We start from the raw sequence: 17,177 nt of genomic DNA on the forward strand, positions 1-17,177 counted from the left end.
ACTCTAAAAAAACTTTAGAATTGGAATAATAAAACTACGGCTGCTATAAAAAAGGGGGAAAACAGTTATGTCATAAATATAATTTTAAAAAAATAATATTACACAATGTTACTAAATATTCTTCTAACTCTTACTTATATTATAAATTAATTGTTTGGATGGAAATATAGATGGATGGATGGATGTTTGAAGGTATGTCCCGAAAGACTGCATGGATCTCGCTGAAATTCGGCATAGATGTAGAACATAGCCTGGAAGAACAAATAGGCTAATAATTATTATTTTTAATTATAAGACGGAGTCGCGGGCCACAGCTAGTATTGTTATAATCTTGTACGATTACTGACAGAGATCTTACAAATAAAATGCTGCCATTGAACTCGTGTCAAGTTTCTTCCAAGTCAATACGATATATAAGGTCGTTATTATTACTATTCTATTACAATAATAAGATGCACTTTACAACATCTCATTGCCGAAGTCTGTGTTCCGTGACCAATATTATCTATATCTGTAATATTCAAGGAAAATCAATATGAGATGATGAATAGATGTTATATTTCACCACGTGTAATTATAATTAAAAATTAATTTGAATTAGAATTAATTATTAAAAGAATAACATTAATTAATTTTGAATTAAATTAATTAATAATATTGATTTTAATAGTAGATAAATTCCGATCTTTTTATACAGATTAAATAAACGTATGAAATTGATTAGCCAGAGTTAAACACTAAAGGTCTGAATTCCTAGTAACCTTACCTAGGTACTTAGGTACAAGAAATAGTTCATTTCTGACTTAAACTTTGTATAGAATTTATAACTGGTATACAACAGGAAAGAACTCGGTATTCAAGATTATTTTATAATAAAACACATTTCTTTAATTAATAGTTTTATTGTTTAAATGATAAATAATTAAAATTAGGTGTTAAAAATAAAATAATATTCAAGGTTACACAAAGAAAAATAACGTAAATTTAACATTTTTAACCATTGAGTACAGCAGAATAATAACAAATAATACTAATTCTCAGTATAAATCTAATTAAATAAAAATCATAAAAATAGGCGTATATTTGTTAATCATATTAATAACTTTTGCAATTCGTTCGTATTAAATATATTTGGGACTATGTAATTAAATTTAATTTATAAAAATTGGATTTTTACACAGGCACCAAAAATATATGCTGCTGTTATTAAACTTTTAATAAATCATTACACTTATATGAAAATGTTGCCAGTTTATAAATTAATGAACGAACCACAAATAAATTATAACCTTAATTCTACAATGAACCATTGCAATAAACATTTATAATAATTAGTGCTAAAAATATTAATACGACGATGACATAGAAATAAACAAAACAACATCAACGATTAATATTGAAATTACGAAATATGATTTGTATTCGAATTTTAAACTTCGAATATTAACTGAATTAAAAAACTGCAATATTTTTTTATTCCTTGAATTTACGAAAAACAAGCGTATACGGCTGTGCGGAATGGGTTATACCGACATGACCCTCCAAACCTGGTAGTTCAACCCCATCAGCCAATCTAAATTCGTAATGATTCATCAAATTAGTGAAAAATAGAAACAGTTCAATTCTTGCGAGATGAATTCCCAAACAAATTCGTCGTCCTACACCGAACGGTATGAAGTAATCGGGTAAATGAAGGTTGCCATCTTTCAGGAATCTTTCAGGTAGGAATTTTTCAGGTTCTTCAAATAACACCGGATCCATATTGATTTTGTTGATCAGTGGTACGATGTGCGAACCGGCAGGTATCAATAAACCATTGATATCCCAATCCCTGTAAAAGTAATTGATTATTTGCAATTAAACGTAAATAATAAATCTTACTTTATGATATTATAAATGCGAAAGTTTATATGGATGGATAGATGGAAGTTTGTTAGAAGGTATCTCCAAAACGGCTCAACGGAATATTTTGCATAGATGTAATCTGGAAGAACATACAGGCTACTCATTAATTAATTTATTAATTCAGCGCGAACGGAGTAGCGGGCAGTAGCCAGTTTTATGATACATTTATAAAAATCCTTTGTCTTTATATATATAGATAATATTGTCATCTTCCTCATTATTTGATACATGACGACGGCTGGACATACTTCCTTTAAATGTCTACATCAGAGTCTTTGCAAAAATTTCTCTAACTTAATCCATAACAGATTCCCTTAGTGGAAAATGGAACGTTATAACACCAAGAGATCGAGCACAAAAATCGTTATACAATAAAAAATAAACATCTGATTATCGTAGTTAGTAATATAATTTAACTTACTCAGTATTAACATGGGTTGTTCCCAGTGGCACAACGGACACTCGACGCAAAGTTTCGTAGATAACAGCTTCAATGTAAGGTAGCTTTTGTCTGTGCGCCATAGTCACAAGGTTCCCAACGCCGACCACCCTCGCCAGCTCGTCTTTGACCCTCGCAGCGACAACTGTCTCTCGCAGCATCATAGCCAAAAGCCAAACAACGGTGTTCCGAGAAGTCTCCATACCGGATGAGAACAGATCGTTCATAACCTGTACGATCTGCCTAACTGTAAAAGAAAATACCACAATTTGAACCGCTGTACTCAATTTCACGCGTGTGAACTTTGATAGTTAATAATAGGACAAACAAAGATTATGACCCCATTAAATATGAACCCATTGGTGTTTTGTGAACTCAATCAATTTTTACACATCCCATTAAATGTAGCCTGAAAAAATAAACTATACCAAATGGTTTCCGTTTGTTTGTTCTGTGAGAATTCCAAAGACGCTCAAGTCAAAAGTTACTATTATTGAGCATCCGAGTTATCATACTTCATACTTCTTACTAATCTTACTATCTTACTAATATTATAAATGCAATGTTTGGAGGAATGTTTGTCTGAAGGTATCTCCAGAACGGCTGCATGGATTTTGCTGAAATTTCGCATAGACGTAGAACATAGCCTGGAGTAACACAGGCTACTAATTAAGATTTTTTTATCCCGCGTGGAACGAATCGCGGGCGACACCTAGTTTTAAATAAATGTCTAAGTTTAAGCTTACCTGGTTGAACGTTATGGAAAATTGTAGGTGATTTTCCTTCTTTCTCCTTTTCTACTTGTTCTAGATAATAATCCAGAAGATCGTTGTACTCCTGTTTGCCTGATTCACTTCTCTTCTTGAGACGTTCTTCGATATGCCTCGCGTGGAACTGACTGATGTCTGTTAGATTTCTGTTGATTTCTTCTATCACAGCCTTTTTGCCTGGCAGAACCTAATTTTTTTTTATTATTTTAATCGCCATATGGAACCCATCATTTATTCATTTAAAAACCTTTTTAAGTTCAAAGCTTGTTAATTAACACCCTTTTCAAATTTACTTTTGTAATTTGTTGTTTTATCATCGGAATTTTTGAATACAAGAAATCCAAATTTCAATTTATTTAAATAACTTCTTTAAATAAATAACATGTAATACTAACAAGATAAAACGGCAGATGTTCTCCGATATGCACAGAACCGTACAGCTTCATACTTCTAGCGATTCTCTCGTTGAACACAATGAACTCCTTGTCACCTTCCTCGAAACGATAGCTCATAGTGAGCAGGCAAATAACGTTGTGCAAGTGCCTGCCCAAGACTAACACGGGGTCGACAGACTCGCCAAGTCGATTCTTAATATTGCTTAGCATTTCATCAATTTCTCCCTGAAAACAACAAAAAATTTAGAAGACTAACAACATAAAGAATTACTGCGTTGTGTTTAATTTGGGAGATTCATATGAATAACAAAACTAAAAATGTTCAAAATAAGATTTAGCGATTCGGTATCAATTTTTGGTATAAAGGGATTGGTACTTAAAACCATAGAGCTTGTTTGTATTGATGCATCCACGAAGTAAACGCAGACTAGGTTACACAAATAGTGTTGATAATTGCCTAATTTAATAGATAAGTATTAACACAAATTAGCACATATTGATCTTATATTCAGTCCAATCATTGTGTTAATTGCAATTGTACTGTGGAAATCGGAATTTGTTTGCATTTTTATATCTACAGTAATACAATTCCTTGCATGTGGGTGCAGCGTGATGGATAGATTTTAGTACACATACAACATATTCCTGCCTTCAATCAGCAGTAGATGTCTCACTATGATATGATGATGATGGCGATGTTATAAAATACTCTTAAAATGTATAATTCTAAAAATGCAATTTTTAAATAAATCTTATATATCTCCAACATATCTTGATGGGAAATCATCTGTAAAACGAATGTTAGTCATGACTACGCAACATCGGAGAGTAGACACGTAAATTGGGAGTGGCGATCAAATATAGAGTGGTATGAGAAGGAGACAATGAAGTGAGTTATGTTTACCATAACGATCTGCTCCAACCGCTGATGCTTCCACATGCTGACACCGAGTGCTCGGAACTTATCGTGAAGGAAGTGACGCTGGCGACGCCATAGCACGTTCTCACTTAGCACGATACCTAGAAAAAGTAAGGGTAAGAACACATACGAGTAAGTAAGCGTACATACAAATGTAAGCGGTATTAAATAAGCTGCTGAAAAAAAAATTAAAAATTACTTCACCAAAAACTAAATAAATCACAATCATTTTAAATATTGAAATACAAAAAAGCAACGCCGGGGAACTAAATGATATTCCTATTATTGCCCTGTTTGTAATATGAATGCATATGTGGGTACCCAAATATTTTAAAGCAAGTTACGTTTTAGGAAAGAAACTAGTTCTCATGACTTCTTAGGAAATATAGGTAGAAATGGCATATGTTTTTCATCAAGTTCATTCGGTATCTATCAGAATGTGAGCTAAGACAGATCCTCCGTAAGGCAGTCTACACACGACTATCTAACTTACTACTACTATCTAAATAATATAAAAGCAAACGGTGGTTTTGAAAAAAACATGTCATCTCTCAACCCCGTGTTTAAAAAAAAACATTTGATTGATTGTGATTCTACCCTTGAGTTTCCACAAAAATATTAAGAAACATAATATATCTTATTGTTTAAAGAAATTGACAATAGACAATATTTATTTTCTACATTTTCCTTCGTGGAAATTCAGTGGAATCTCATGGTAACATTTAAATATTGTCGCAAAACATTATTAAATGTTGACTAACCTAAGCCGCCCATCAAATTGTTTAAGGGCGTCTGCGGCCGGCCTGTGGATTCGAATCTGTTGAATAAATCTCTCAGAGTTGTTGCAGAGCCGATGCACACGACCAGATTGATGCCTAAGCGCACGGATGAAATATCACCATATTTTGAATTGAGCGATAAATAATACGCGTCAGGGGATCCCCCGCTAATCCACGGCAGCCGACCTAATAACGGTATTCCCCATGGACCTATAGAAATAAATGAAATACTCAATATCACTCGAATCTCAAAATAAATTCCAACGTAAATTTAAATTAACACTTACCCGGCGGAAGCCTTAAGTTATAATCCAAACGTTTCTTTATAAACCAAATACAAAATAATAAACATGTCGTAACTAATACGAATCTAAGATAACTGCAAAAGATGTTTTCTAAAAAAATCATATAAACGTATTCAAACATATTCAAAAAAATATTTTTATCAACTTTAACACACAGAAACAGTTCGCCCAATAACGATTTCAACTATTCGTTACGCGTTCAACCAATATATATTTCAAACTACCCTCAATAGTTTTAATAATTTTTCGTATGGTAAGAAATCATCTGGTTACAATAAGAATCAAAGAGCATTTGACAAGTGAATTAATTCCGATAATATTTAATGGAAGGAGGACAAATGACAAATGTTTGCCAAGTGTTCAATTTATATACCTAAGTAGTGGCAGGAACGTGGCATTTCATAGGATCTGAGATAATTATTGTACTGCGCTGTATAATAAAACGTCATTACTTTATTTTCCATTGGCCACACTGATCTTCAAAGTTCAATGACAGAAACCTCGCACGTGGTCGCTATAAGCTTTGCTATATCAAAGGATATTTTGTTTATTTTAAATATTGAGGATTACATTATTCAGATTTAATCCTTTATTTCCTTAGATTATTAAGGTGGTTAATTGATGCTTCTTGGATGTTTAAACCACATCCATTTAAATTGTTACTTTACTTTTATACACCAACTAGCTGTCGCCTGCGAATCCGTCCGTGCGGAGGAAACTTAATGAGTAGCCTATGTGTTCCTCCAGACTATATTCTACATCTGTGCAATTTCATAAAGATCCGTGGAGCCGTTCTAGAGATATCTTGAAACAAACACCTCCCCATCCATCCATACATCCATCTATCTAAAAATTCGTATTTATAATATTATAAGTAAAAAGTATAATAATATAATTAAATCCAGGAATTATCCAATTTTCTTTGTACAGCTTATTAAAGTGAAATGCTTAAATTAAGCAATAAAGTAAGTTAACATTAGGTAAAAGAAAACAATTTTAAATTAAAAATAGAGGAAAAATATGGATGATTTAAAAAGTACTTAATAAAATAGATTAGATGATAAACAAAAATTTAAGACTAAGCATTTGTTTTGTTTTGCGAAATAAGTCGCAGTGTGTAAACAGAGTGCAGGCGAAGCTTAAAAACGTAACAGGTGAATGACACTAGCTCGCCTAGAAAGGGCATCGACCGCGAAGGTCGTGTCGTTATCCACATTGAAGGACTTGCATAAGTGGCAATCATGGTTGGATAACATTATACCTATTATCTGTTATAGGTGCGCTGTTCCGGGTTCATTGCTGTCGCAAGGACGTTCGTTCAAACGTGATTGAATGGCGCACGTTGTTGACTTCGAGTTAATGTGTAAATATGTAAAATGTCATGAGGTAATGTGTAAAATGTTATGTTCTCTTTACCTCATGCTGTTTTTATGTTTTTAATTTTACCTATAACTAAAGATAAATTATATAAAAAATCGTATTTAATTTGATATAGATAATATAATCTTTACAAGTTTGATTTGTATTTGTAAACTGTTTAATTTATGTCAACACCGCGGACACGTGCTAATTTTGTTGTACTAGTACACGTGATCTATATTTGAGTTTCTTATTGCTTTATAATAAGAGCTAAAATCCAGCGTTGATAGTTATAGTAACGAAGTAACGCAATTCTTGATTAAATATAACAGAAATTTTACTACTGGCGTAATTAAGCTATCGGTCAGTGAACTCTAATCTAGTATACACTGCAGAATGTAATGCAACTTGCTAACTCGGCTTTAAATTTGACACGTTACTAGTTGTATAAATATAATACTCATGTAATTACTTACATGTTTTTATGACGTTCGGACGGTAAAAGGTAACTAGCAAGAGGCTCCGTAGATTTTAAGTGATGGTATCGATATATAAACATTCACTAAAATCAAATAATTAAAAAAATCATATGTCACATCACAATATTAACAGTAGTAAGAAGATAGGAAAACACAAAAAGGCCTCCCTTTTTGCCGTAAAATGCCTAAAGAGTCTACCCATAGCTCATAGATCAAAGGAAACGCAGTGTGCAGCTGCCGATTCTTGATTCTTTTTAAGCAAATTAATACTAAAAGATGGCAATCCTCCGGTACCTATTACAAATAATTCTGCTCGCTAACTTTGTTAATCGACGTTATCGAACTATAAGTGTGTAAATGTAGAACAAACTAAATTCAACCCAAGCTAGATCATTGGCAATTGTGTTATAATTCTAATGTGATATGCAATCTTTCGATAAAAATTCGAAAGGTCATTGACCTCTTTCATATCCTAGAATCTATAATCTGTATAACTACGTTGCGGTTACAAGATGTTTAAAAAAATGTATGAACATTATTTTTAATAATTATTTAATGAACAAGTAACCATATCGAACTGGCTAGCTAAGTTATAACAATTAGTCCGTCATGTCGTTTTGTATGCGAGACCGCGCGAATTTATTGAACAATCTGAGAATTTTTATATTTCTTTTCCCATTCATCTGCACCAATATATCGCAAGAGTGAAATTATAGAAAAAGATCTTGCAATCATTAGTTCTCATGTAAGTAAATTTTAAATTGTCCAAGTCTAAATATACCATGTCCGTTGACCAGTTAGGTCGTAGATCCCATCGAACAGTGGGAGAGCTAGTGGCGCGGCAATCACACCCACTACCAATAAACGAATTCGGTCATACGAATTGGCGCTATCTGTACGACCATATTCATTTCACATTTCACTTTCGTCGAGTCGGTCCGGCCACGGCGAACGGTCCGGTGTCGTTGACCCGCCGTCCTCTCGGCCGCGTGCCGATTAGATAATTTCCGCGCTGCGTTGTCAAAATACTCATGACCCAATGGTACAGTGAATACGATGGGTCAACGAACCCGCGCCGATCGCTCAACCACCGACGTGATCGGCTTATTTATACGAAATTTCAATACAGAAAAAAGAACGCTATCGGTTGACTATACCGTAATCTTCCAAATTATCTTACTGATATGTGTTTCTAGAATATAGGTTATACATTACTGTTTGTTTCGTAAACTGTGATGTGTAGATTACAGCTGTCAATTGTTCCAATCATACTTACGTTGCATAATCGCATCTTACGACTGGCACGCAAAAAGAAATATTGTTACTTTATCTTTTTTCAAGAGGTTTTCAGCTCCACTTGTAGTCGAATTTTGATTTGAGTTATCACTTACTGCCAACTCTCATTTGACCAAATGTCCACTAGTCCTTGCTGTGACAGCTAACTTTTTCCTTAATAAAACATGAATACTTTTCCCTGTTTCCTTACCACAAAGAGGCCGATTGTACTTGAACTTAATGTAAGAATTGTTTAGTAAATTTCATGTTTCGAGAGGAAGCGATACAGTATTAAACATTTGCTATCGATTATTATATATTTTTCGTTCGTTAAAGCAAAAGAGAATGCAATTTCCGTAGATATAAATATGTGATATTAACTACTTATTTTCGTTTTTAATTACTTTTTTTATTTTACTACATTTATTGTTACGTCATTGTATACGGAAGATGGCGTTAATTAAACACTGATTTATATACATATAATTAAATTATGTTTCTTTACTCATTTGCTTATCTTATAAATTATAAATACAGGTACAATTTAAATACAACCATAAGTGGGTGCATAAGTATCCTTCATTTAAGTACGTCTGTATAGTGGTACTTAGCACTGCCATTTAGATCTTACTGCGAGGTTCAACAACACAATGCGATTATTATAGACATACGAAGACATAATCTGTTAATTGCGCATTGTAGCTTAGACTAGCTCCCTAATCATTCACAGATGGGTAGCTAGAATCATTTCATTGACGTCACGGTTATTTAAAATTTTCTGCCCTTATTATAAATTGTTTACAGAGTTGTTTCATATTCAAGGATGTCATAGAACCTAAATATCCAACAACAGATGTAATAGGAAAATCAAAGATATATAACTACTGAGATATAGTTTAATAGCCATATAATCCTTTTGCGAATTTTGCAGCTGTATGTATTTATTTTGAGGCAATTTTGAATATTAATGCTGCTGAAAGCATAAACTAACTGCCGCATTCTAAATGAGTAATCTACTAAGAGAGGGACTGCTTAATTAAGCATCAACCGATTCTGAGTGTTAGTCTATGAACTGTGTGTAATGACTAAAATATAATGTTAAGGCTAATTGCTAGTTTATTTATGAGGTGCGCACGCGCACTCTGGGCGGTGAACGCACGCGCTAGTCGAGGTCGGGCGATCACCTCCCTTATGTAACTTGCACAGACTAAACCACGAAGTGCATCCACCGCTTACAGTTCAAGCACACAGTTAAATAAGGAATCTTGTCTTTTGCGAAGGTTGTTATCATTAAACTTTATTGCAGTGACACGGGTGTTTTTATTAGGCCGATTGATTCTATGTATTATAATACACAGCTTACTTTTTATGATACCCCTTGGTTTTCTTATCTTACTAATATTATAAATGCAAATGTTCAGATGGATGGATGTTTGTTTGAAGATCCAGAACGGCTGAACGGATCTCGCTGAAATTTGTCATACATACAGATCATAGTCTGGAAGAACACATAGGCTAATTATATTTTTTAATTCCGCCCGGACAGAGTCGCGGGTGACATCTAGTGATATATAAATTTAATGGCGTTAGGTCACGTGTCCGGATTGATCTATGATTCAGTTAAGATCGTAGTTATTATTCTTCGATTGTCTTTAAACCTATTGATTATTATACATCTGTTCTAAGGCGACTCATTAGGAATATAAACGAGTGTTTATCACTGTGGGCGATCTTGGTACGTCTCATGTCCATTTAATTTAAAAAAAACAAAAGGAATTATACTTTTAACGTATTTCTATATTTTGACATAAATCAAGATATCCGTTAGTGACGGGGTTGGTACTTAAATATTTTTCGTATTTTGCGTACACAAAAGTTGAACAAAAACTTTTTCGTAGTGATAATGAAACACAATTATTAATTATGAATATTTTATATATGATTTATTTATGGCACTATACAATATTTAATTTTACTTAATTAACAAATAAAAAAGTGTATAATGAGTCTTAAATAAATACTGCAAATATGCAATGTAATTGTTACTCAAAATTATCAAAAAATCAAGGCTGAGATTCACAGCTTTGGTATTAAGTACTATTCGAACTGTGAATTATTACAAATACGAATTATTGCTGATCTTAAAGTTACATAATATTGCAAAAAAGAGTATAAAAGTTATTTCATGTAATGTAGTTGGTGTACATGTAGTAAAAAGATTTATCGTGGGTTTCTGAGACCAAAATCCCCGTCTAAAACATATTGTTATATCTGTTTTGTCAAAGAAAATGACATGGATGATAATATGTTTTCTGTCGAGATATCTCAGGAACCCACGGTAAATCGTTTGTCACAGTCAAAATATACTCTTATATGTAAATAAAATAAGCATAATATATCATAATTCTAATTGTACTTTAATGTAATGGCAGTAAATTTTCAATTCGATTCTTTATTAAAATAGCGTGGGTTTCCACTGCAATAACATCCGTATAAAACAAATTCTCATTTCAGATCTTTCGAAGACAATCAAAGAGGTAACAAGAGGTTTTCTTTGAATATTCCATCAGTGGAAATATATTGTGCATCGTAAACAATTTGTTCTATCTACAAACCACTTCTTTTCTTTATGTTATTACTAATATTATAAATGCAAAAGTTTAGATGGTTGGATGTTTGTTTCAAGATATCTCCGGAACGGCACAACGGATTTCGATAAAATTTGACATACAAGTAGAACATAGTCTGAAGAAGACTTAGGCTACTTATTAAGTTTCTTTGTAATTCCGCGCGGCCGGAGTCGGGGCCGACAGCTAGTATTAATATAAAAAGACAACGCACTTGTAGATGTCAATGGGCAACGGTCACTTCGGCGAATTCATATGGCCGCTTCCTCGTTTTCGGTCTTATAATATGTTATCTTATATTAGAGATACGAAAGTATTGTCTAGATCAGCTAACATAAAATGGCATATTATTCAACTCTTTAGTCGCCAATCTTGCCGCTCTGTTGAGTGTCATATTGCAATGTGTATGCAAAGCTTCTAAGCAATCGCTTTCTTTCTTACTCCATTTAGATTCCATGGCCGCTGAGAAAGCTGTACAAGAGAAAGTACATAATAAACTGATAAGTATACAAACTCTCATGCGTAGAGCATCGCTAGGTTGTTCTAGAAGGTTCAAGAAGTTAAAAGAATCATCGAATAATATCTTCTCTACGACATCAGCGTGCTCTGGGAGATCCTGGAGAATCGTGATTAGTAGACCGACTGTGTTTTGAACGATGCGCGGGGATCTTGATGCTAGAACGTATAAAATAAAAAGTAAGTACACCTTAAGAAATATAAAAAGTTTAAATGAATTTTCACAATCTTTAGTACGATAATAATACATTTTTACCAATTTCTTAGACATTTTAATTCCAGAATTCTCGCTTTTTTTTTGTTTTAAATGAAAAACTGCCTTGTGCTCACTTTAGATGTCAGCATGATTAAGCATGGCTGTAGGACTAAATACACGACAGGTATACAAAAAACACTTTATATACAAAACACAAAGTTCTCTATGGACTGGAATAATAGCAACAACTCGGAGCTCTTTTATAATTCTTATTTAAAAAATGACGCGAGAATGACATATTAAAACTTTGACAGCTGACAGATGACAGCTGACTCTTGACGCTGGCGCCATCTATTTAGACTTTTCAGTTCTCACCACTAAAAACGTTCCTATTATTTTACCTAGATGTTAATATTATGGATGCTTACAAAGCGTGAGTAGTTTGGTGAATACAGTGTGCGCGCTGTGTGCGGCGAGCGCGGTGGCGAGCTGACGCACCGCGCGGCACGACCGCACGCACAGCCACACGCACACCTCCAACATGCGCCCCGCACCGCAAACTCTGCAACTTACAATTTCTTCTTCAAATATAATGAACATACGACATTCTGAATTTAAAATAAAAAAAAACTTTTAATTGGAATTTTAGAGAAAAAAAATGGTAGAATTTAACAGGCCAAAATCAAAATTCGCATACTAATATTCACCAGTTACAAACTAGTTAACGTACCTGTCTTCAGCTTCATTATCGCTATCATTCCAGTCTTTCATCAGTGAGTTTATGGCGGCCACGAAATTATATACCACTTTCGCTTCTAAATATACCTGGAATTAAAAAAAACAATCAACCTAACTTCATATTAAGACTTTAATTTCTTTCTTAATAAATAAATCCAAAAAATATCTAGACGTAAGACGTATTTTGAATCTATCCCTCCAGGTGAAAGAAGTTTCAAATCGGTGCAGTAGTTACTTTAATTGTCCCAAACATGAAAATTGTAATAAAATAAGTATAGACAAACTAACATCCTGTATATTGAGCAGCGTGTGTCGAGGTAGCGCGTGTGAGAGCGCGGGCAACGCCAGCAGCGCCGCCACCGCGCCGCACACGCGCGCTCCACGCCCACCTCGCGCCGCCACCCCCACCACACCCACCACCATGCTCACCTGCAACATGTACCACAATGTACACACATCTTTATCATCATCAATCATAGTCTATGAGACAGACAGAGATGACTATATCTATCAGTCTATCAATTCAAATGACACGACAGTGAAGTTCAACTGTCAGAAGAGAATATGTGAACCTAAGTCTCCGTTCACGCAGAATTTAAAAAAAAAAACCTTTAACTATTACAACACAATTAACAAAACATCACAAGATTAGTAGCCTAAGGGTTCTTCCAGGCTATGTTCTTCTCCTTGTCAACTTTCATTGAGATCCGTTGAGTCAATCCGGAGATAACTTCTAACATCCATCCATACATCAAAATATTCTCATTTATAATATTAGTAAGATTTCTTCATGCAAAGGATCAAAGTGTGTTCATATAGTTACCATGTTCAGTTGTGTAAGTGATTCAACATCTCCGTCCATGACCTCAGTTATGTTGGAATTGAGAAATGCTTCCCATTCTTCTAATTCCATTGTTGTCGGCTCTTTCACTGTAAACAGTAATACATTACAAATTAATACAATTTAATTATTTTCCCTAAATTATTGATTTCATAAATCTCACTATCTTACTAATATTATAAATGCGAATGTTTAGATGGATGTATAAAAGGTTGGTTGAATGTCCATTTGAAGGTACATCGAGAACGGCCACATGGATCTCGCTGAAATTTGACATAGACTTAGGTTTTTTTTCATTCCGCGCGAACGGAGTCGCGGGCGACAGCTACATAATATGCAAATACACACCTTCAACATTTTTGTCAGTTTTAAGAACGGAATCATTATCAGCTTCAATAACATCTTCAGTTTCCTCTATAACCTCAATTTTCTCAATATCTTCATCTTTGTCTTCTTTAGAACTGACCACTTTGTCTTTATCTACGATACTTGAAACTTCTAAATTCGGTTCACTGGTACGACGTCCTTCCGGTTTATTTTTATCCAAACTTCTACTAAAGTGGAATGACCTTTTTATACTTCGTGTTAATCTATTACCTCCACTACCAAATCTAAGTTTGTCCCTTGAAAATTGCAGTATTTTCTGTTTATAAGACGGCGGAACACTTTTACTTAAGCCAGAACTAACATCGCTACTACATTTTGTTGAACTTTTAGGATTCTCAAGGCTATGGGATGCTGTATCCACAGATTTTACTTTCTGCTTAACTTCAACAATATCTTGTACATCACTAAAAGTTTCAATTTCATCAATTGCTTTATTAACATCATGTTTTTCTTCTTCAATTTTATGCATTTTATTTTCATGTTTTGGATTAGCGGCCATTAATTGTGCCATGTTCCTTTCAAGATGGCATACAACAAGATTTGAGTTATTCATCACATTGAATTCGTGACGTAATAATTTAGCATTCACAGCAGTAATAGGTTGCGATTGGTCTTCGTCATCAGTTTTAAGACTATCACGAACACTGAATGCACTTGTTGCCCTGACGCTATCATCATCAGACATTGGTACACACTCCATAGCTTGCATAACACCTCTGGCATTCCGTAAGTCATGTTCTCTTCCAGTTTTGGCGGACTCAGGTTCAGATTTTGCATTTCTGGAATTAAAAATTATCAATTTTTAATATCAAATCTGCAAATTAGTAGAAATTCTAATAAATATGATAATTACTTAGTATTACTGCTTATTTTATCCCTTTGCATTTGTTTCGCCTCCTGTTGGCTATGAGTTAGTGGTTTAGTGAATGGTGATTCACTCTGTACATCCTCAGGCAGTATAAGAATGTGTCCCAATACAAAAGGATGTTCTAAAATTTCAGGCCAACTCATTCTTTTACCGGGATCTTTGTGCAATAAACCCTGCAGTAAAAATGTTAGAAAAACTATTATTCAAACTTACATTTTTACATAAGATATTCTTTTATTAAAAACGCAAAAAAGAACACCTTTAATGTGACAAAGATTGGTTTAAAATATAATCTATATACATTTATATATATTTTTTGTAACTGTAAATATCTTATGATTAGTGTTATACCTGTAAAAATGAACGCGCTTCCATGCTGATGAAACTAGGCCATTGTACAGGCTTGTGTCGTATCATACGCACCAATTGCCATATAGACATTGTACAAAATGGCGGCTGGCCAGCCATGAGTTCATACACGATACAGCCTAATGACCATAGATCAGCCTGAAAATCAATTATTTTTTTAATTAAACAACATGATAATTTAGAACAAATGTGAATAAATAACTCAGTAATGAATTAATTAAGAATTTAGTTCTATATTTGTTTATTTAGCTCTCTATATAATTGTTTTATGCTACGGCATCCTTTTTCATTGACACTAAAGTTATTTTATTTCTTTAGTTATTTGTTTATTATATTATTACTAATGTTAATTATACCTGATGGTCATACGGTTTTTCGTCAATTAACTCTGGCGCCATATAAAGTGGAGTTCCTTTGATTGAAGTCAGAATATGTGTAGCATTAGTCATAATGCGAGCTAGACCAAAATCACACAGCTTTGCTCGGCCAGAACTATCCAGTAGTACATTTTGAGGCTTCAGATCTCTGGAAAAGTTTTAAAAATATAAATTACAAATCTTTAAATCAAAATGTTTAGTGTAAGTAAAATTGTAATTACAATTATAGACATTTCGTGTTTTTATTAACATATTATTATACTAAATTTATGTGTTGTTTTATTGAAAATAACATATATGAAAAAAATGTCATACCTATGTAAAACTCTATGGGAATGTAAGTAATATAGTGCTGACACTAAATCCCAGGTTATTTTCTTAACCTGTTCTTCATTTAAGCAACCTTCCTTAGCAAGTATGCTGTGTAACTCTTTCTCAGCATATTCTGTTACAACAACTAACTCGGATTCTGTATCAAAACTGTCAATCATTCTTATTATATTGGGATGATTGAGTTGCCGCTGAATATCACATTCTTGTCTCAAATTTTTTAAATCTTTCGGCGACCTCCCTTTCTGTAACCATAAAATGAAAGTTATAAAGAAAAATTTATAGAATTTTGATTTATAGAATTTTGCATGAGTTACATACCTTTCTTATAACTTTTAGAGCCACTATAGCATCAGACTCTTTGTGTTTTGCCTTAAATACACGACCAAAAGACCCTTCTCCAATAAAAGATATAACGATGTAACTATCCATGTTTAAAAATTGAATGTACAGTACGTAGGAGGTGATGCAAGTTATTAAAGTATTTTCATAGTCAATACCATAACACCAGATTAATTATACTATCACACAATTGTAATGACATATACACTTAATGTTTTATAACAGCTTAATTACTTTAGTCTCTAACAACCATGCACAATTTTGTTGTAAAACCAGTTTTACATGGTCTTAAAGTTTTAAAAATAAACAAAACAAACTTCAACTTCAAGGCTCAAGTGCAACAAATGTCAATTTGACTTTGACATTTGACAGTTCGATAGGATCGGTACCTTTTTTTAATCTCCAGCAATACTCAGCAAACGATACAGCAAATACAGCCACGCAATTTTTTCTTATTTTAAACACGCCGCAGACTTCGATCTAAACACAATGTGCTGTAGCTATTTTCTTAAAACGAATAATATATTAGAAATGATAAACTGCTTCATACATTATGTTTTATTGCCACGTCTTTATCGCTTTTATCACACTTTATTCAAACGCTTTTCCAACTAAATACATTTATTTAATTTACGATGATCTTAGTTTTTGACTTACTAATAAAACCACGCTTTATCGATTTTTTAGACGACAATTGTAATACTTAAGTAAACAAGCCGGAAAATTGTAAAATTTTAATAGTAGATTTTAAAATCAAAAGTGGAAGAAGAAGAAATCAAAAGTAGATCCTGAGGTGACTATCCCTTAGAGTTGTCGTTTCAAAATTAAAATAATTTCGATAAAAATTAGCTAATAAAAATTTGATTTATGGGTTATTGTGATATAACGATCTTATTTTACGTCTGGGCTAACAGAAGGTCAAGATAATCAATTTTACAGGGAGCCCATCACAAAAATAGCA

General features: G+C 33.3%; 2 protein-coding genes across 2 annotated transcripts; both read right to left on the bottom strand.

The window, feature by feature from the left end:
* Positions 1 to 1,424: 1,424 nt before the first annotated feature.
* Positions 1,425 to 5,716, bottom strand: LOC106128278 (cytochrome P450 18a1). Its single transcript, XM_013326585.1, has 7 exons — positions 5,495 to 5,716; positions 5,190 to 5,417; positions 4,414 to 4,529; positions 3,510 to 3,734; positions 3,091 to 3,301; positions 2,327 to 2,591; positions 1,425 to 1,831 (listed from the first exon to the last, which is right to left on the bottom strand). Exons 1-7 carry the CDS (start codon positions 5,631 to 5,633, stop codon positions 1,474 to 1,476), a joined length of 1,542 nt encoding a protein of 513 aa, XP_013182039.1. The 5' UTR covers positions 5,634 to 5,716; the 3' UTR covers positions 1,425 to 1,473.
* Positions 5,717 to 11,432: 5,716 nt separating this feature from the next.
* fu (STKc_STK36 domain-containing protein fused) lies at positions 11,433 to 16,432 on the bottom strand. Its single transcript, XM_013327000.1, has 11 exons — positions 16,196 to 16,432; positions 15,860 to 16,119; positions 15,524 to 15,692; positions 15,150 to 15,305; positions 14,784 to 14,971; positions 13,892 to 14,709; positions 13,526 to 13,632; positions 12,991 to 13,131; positions 12,695 to 12,789; positions 12,393 to 12,526; positions 11,433 to 11,927 (listed from the first exon to the last, which is right to left on the bottom strand). Exons 1-11 carry the CDS (start codon positions 16,304 to 16,306, stop codon positions 11,578 to 11,580), a joined length of 2,529 nt encoding a protein of 842 aa, XP_013182454.1. The 5' UTR covers positions 16,307 to 16,432; the 3' UTR covers positions 11,433 to 11,577.
* Positions 16,433 to 17,177: the final 745 nt, after the last annotated feature.

The sequence above is a fragment of the Papilio xuthus genome, unplaced genomic scaffold, assembly GCF_000836235.2.
Source record: "Papilio xuthus unplaced genomic scaffold, Pxut_1.1 DF828780.1, whole genome shotgun sequence".
In the NCBI taxonomy this organism is placed as follows: Eukaryota; Metazoa; Arthropoda; class Insecta; order Lepidoptera; family Papilionidae; genus Papilio; species Papilio xuthus.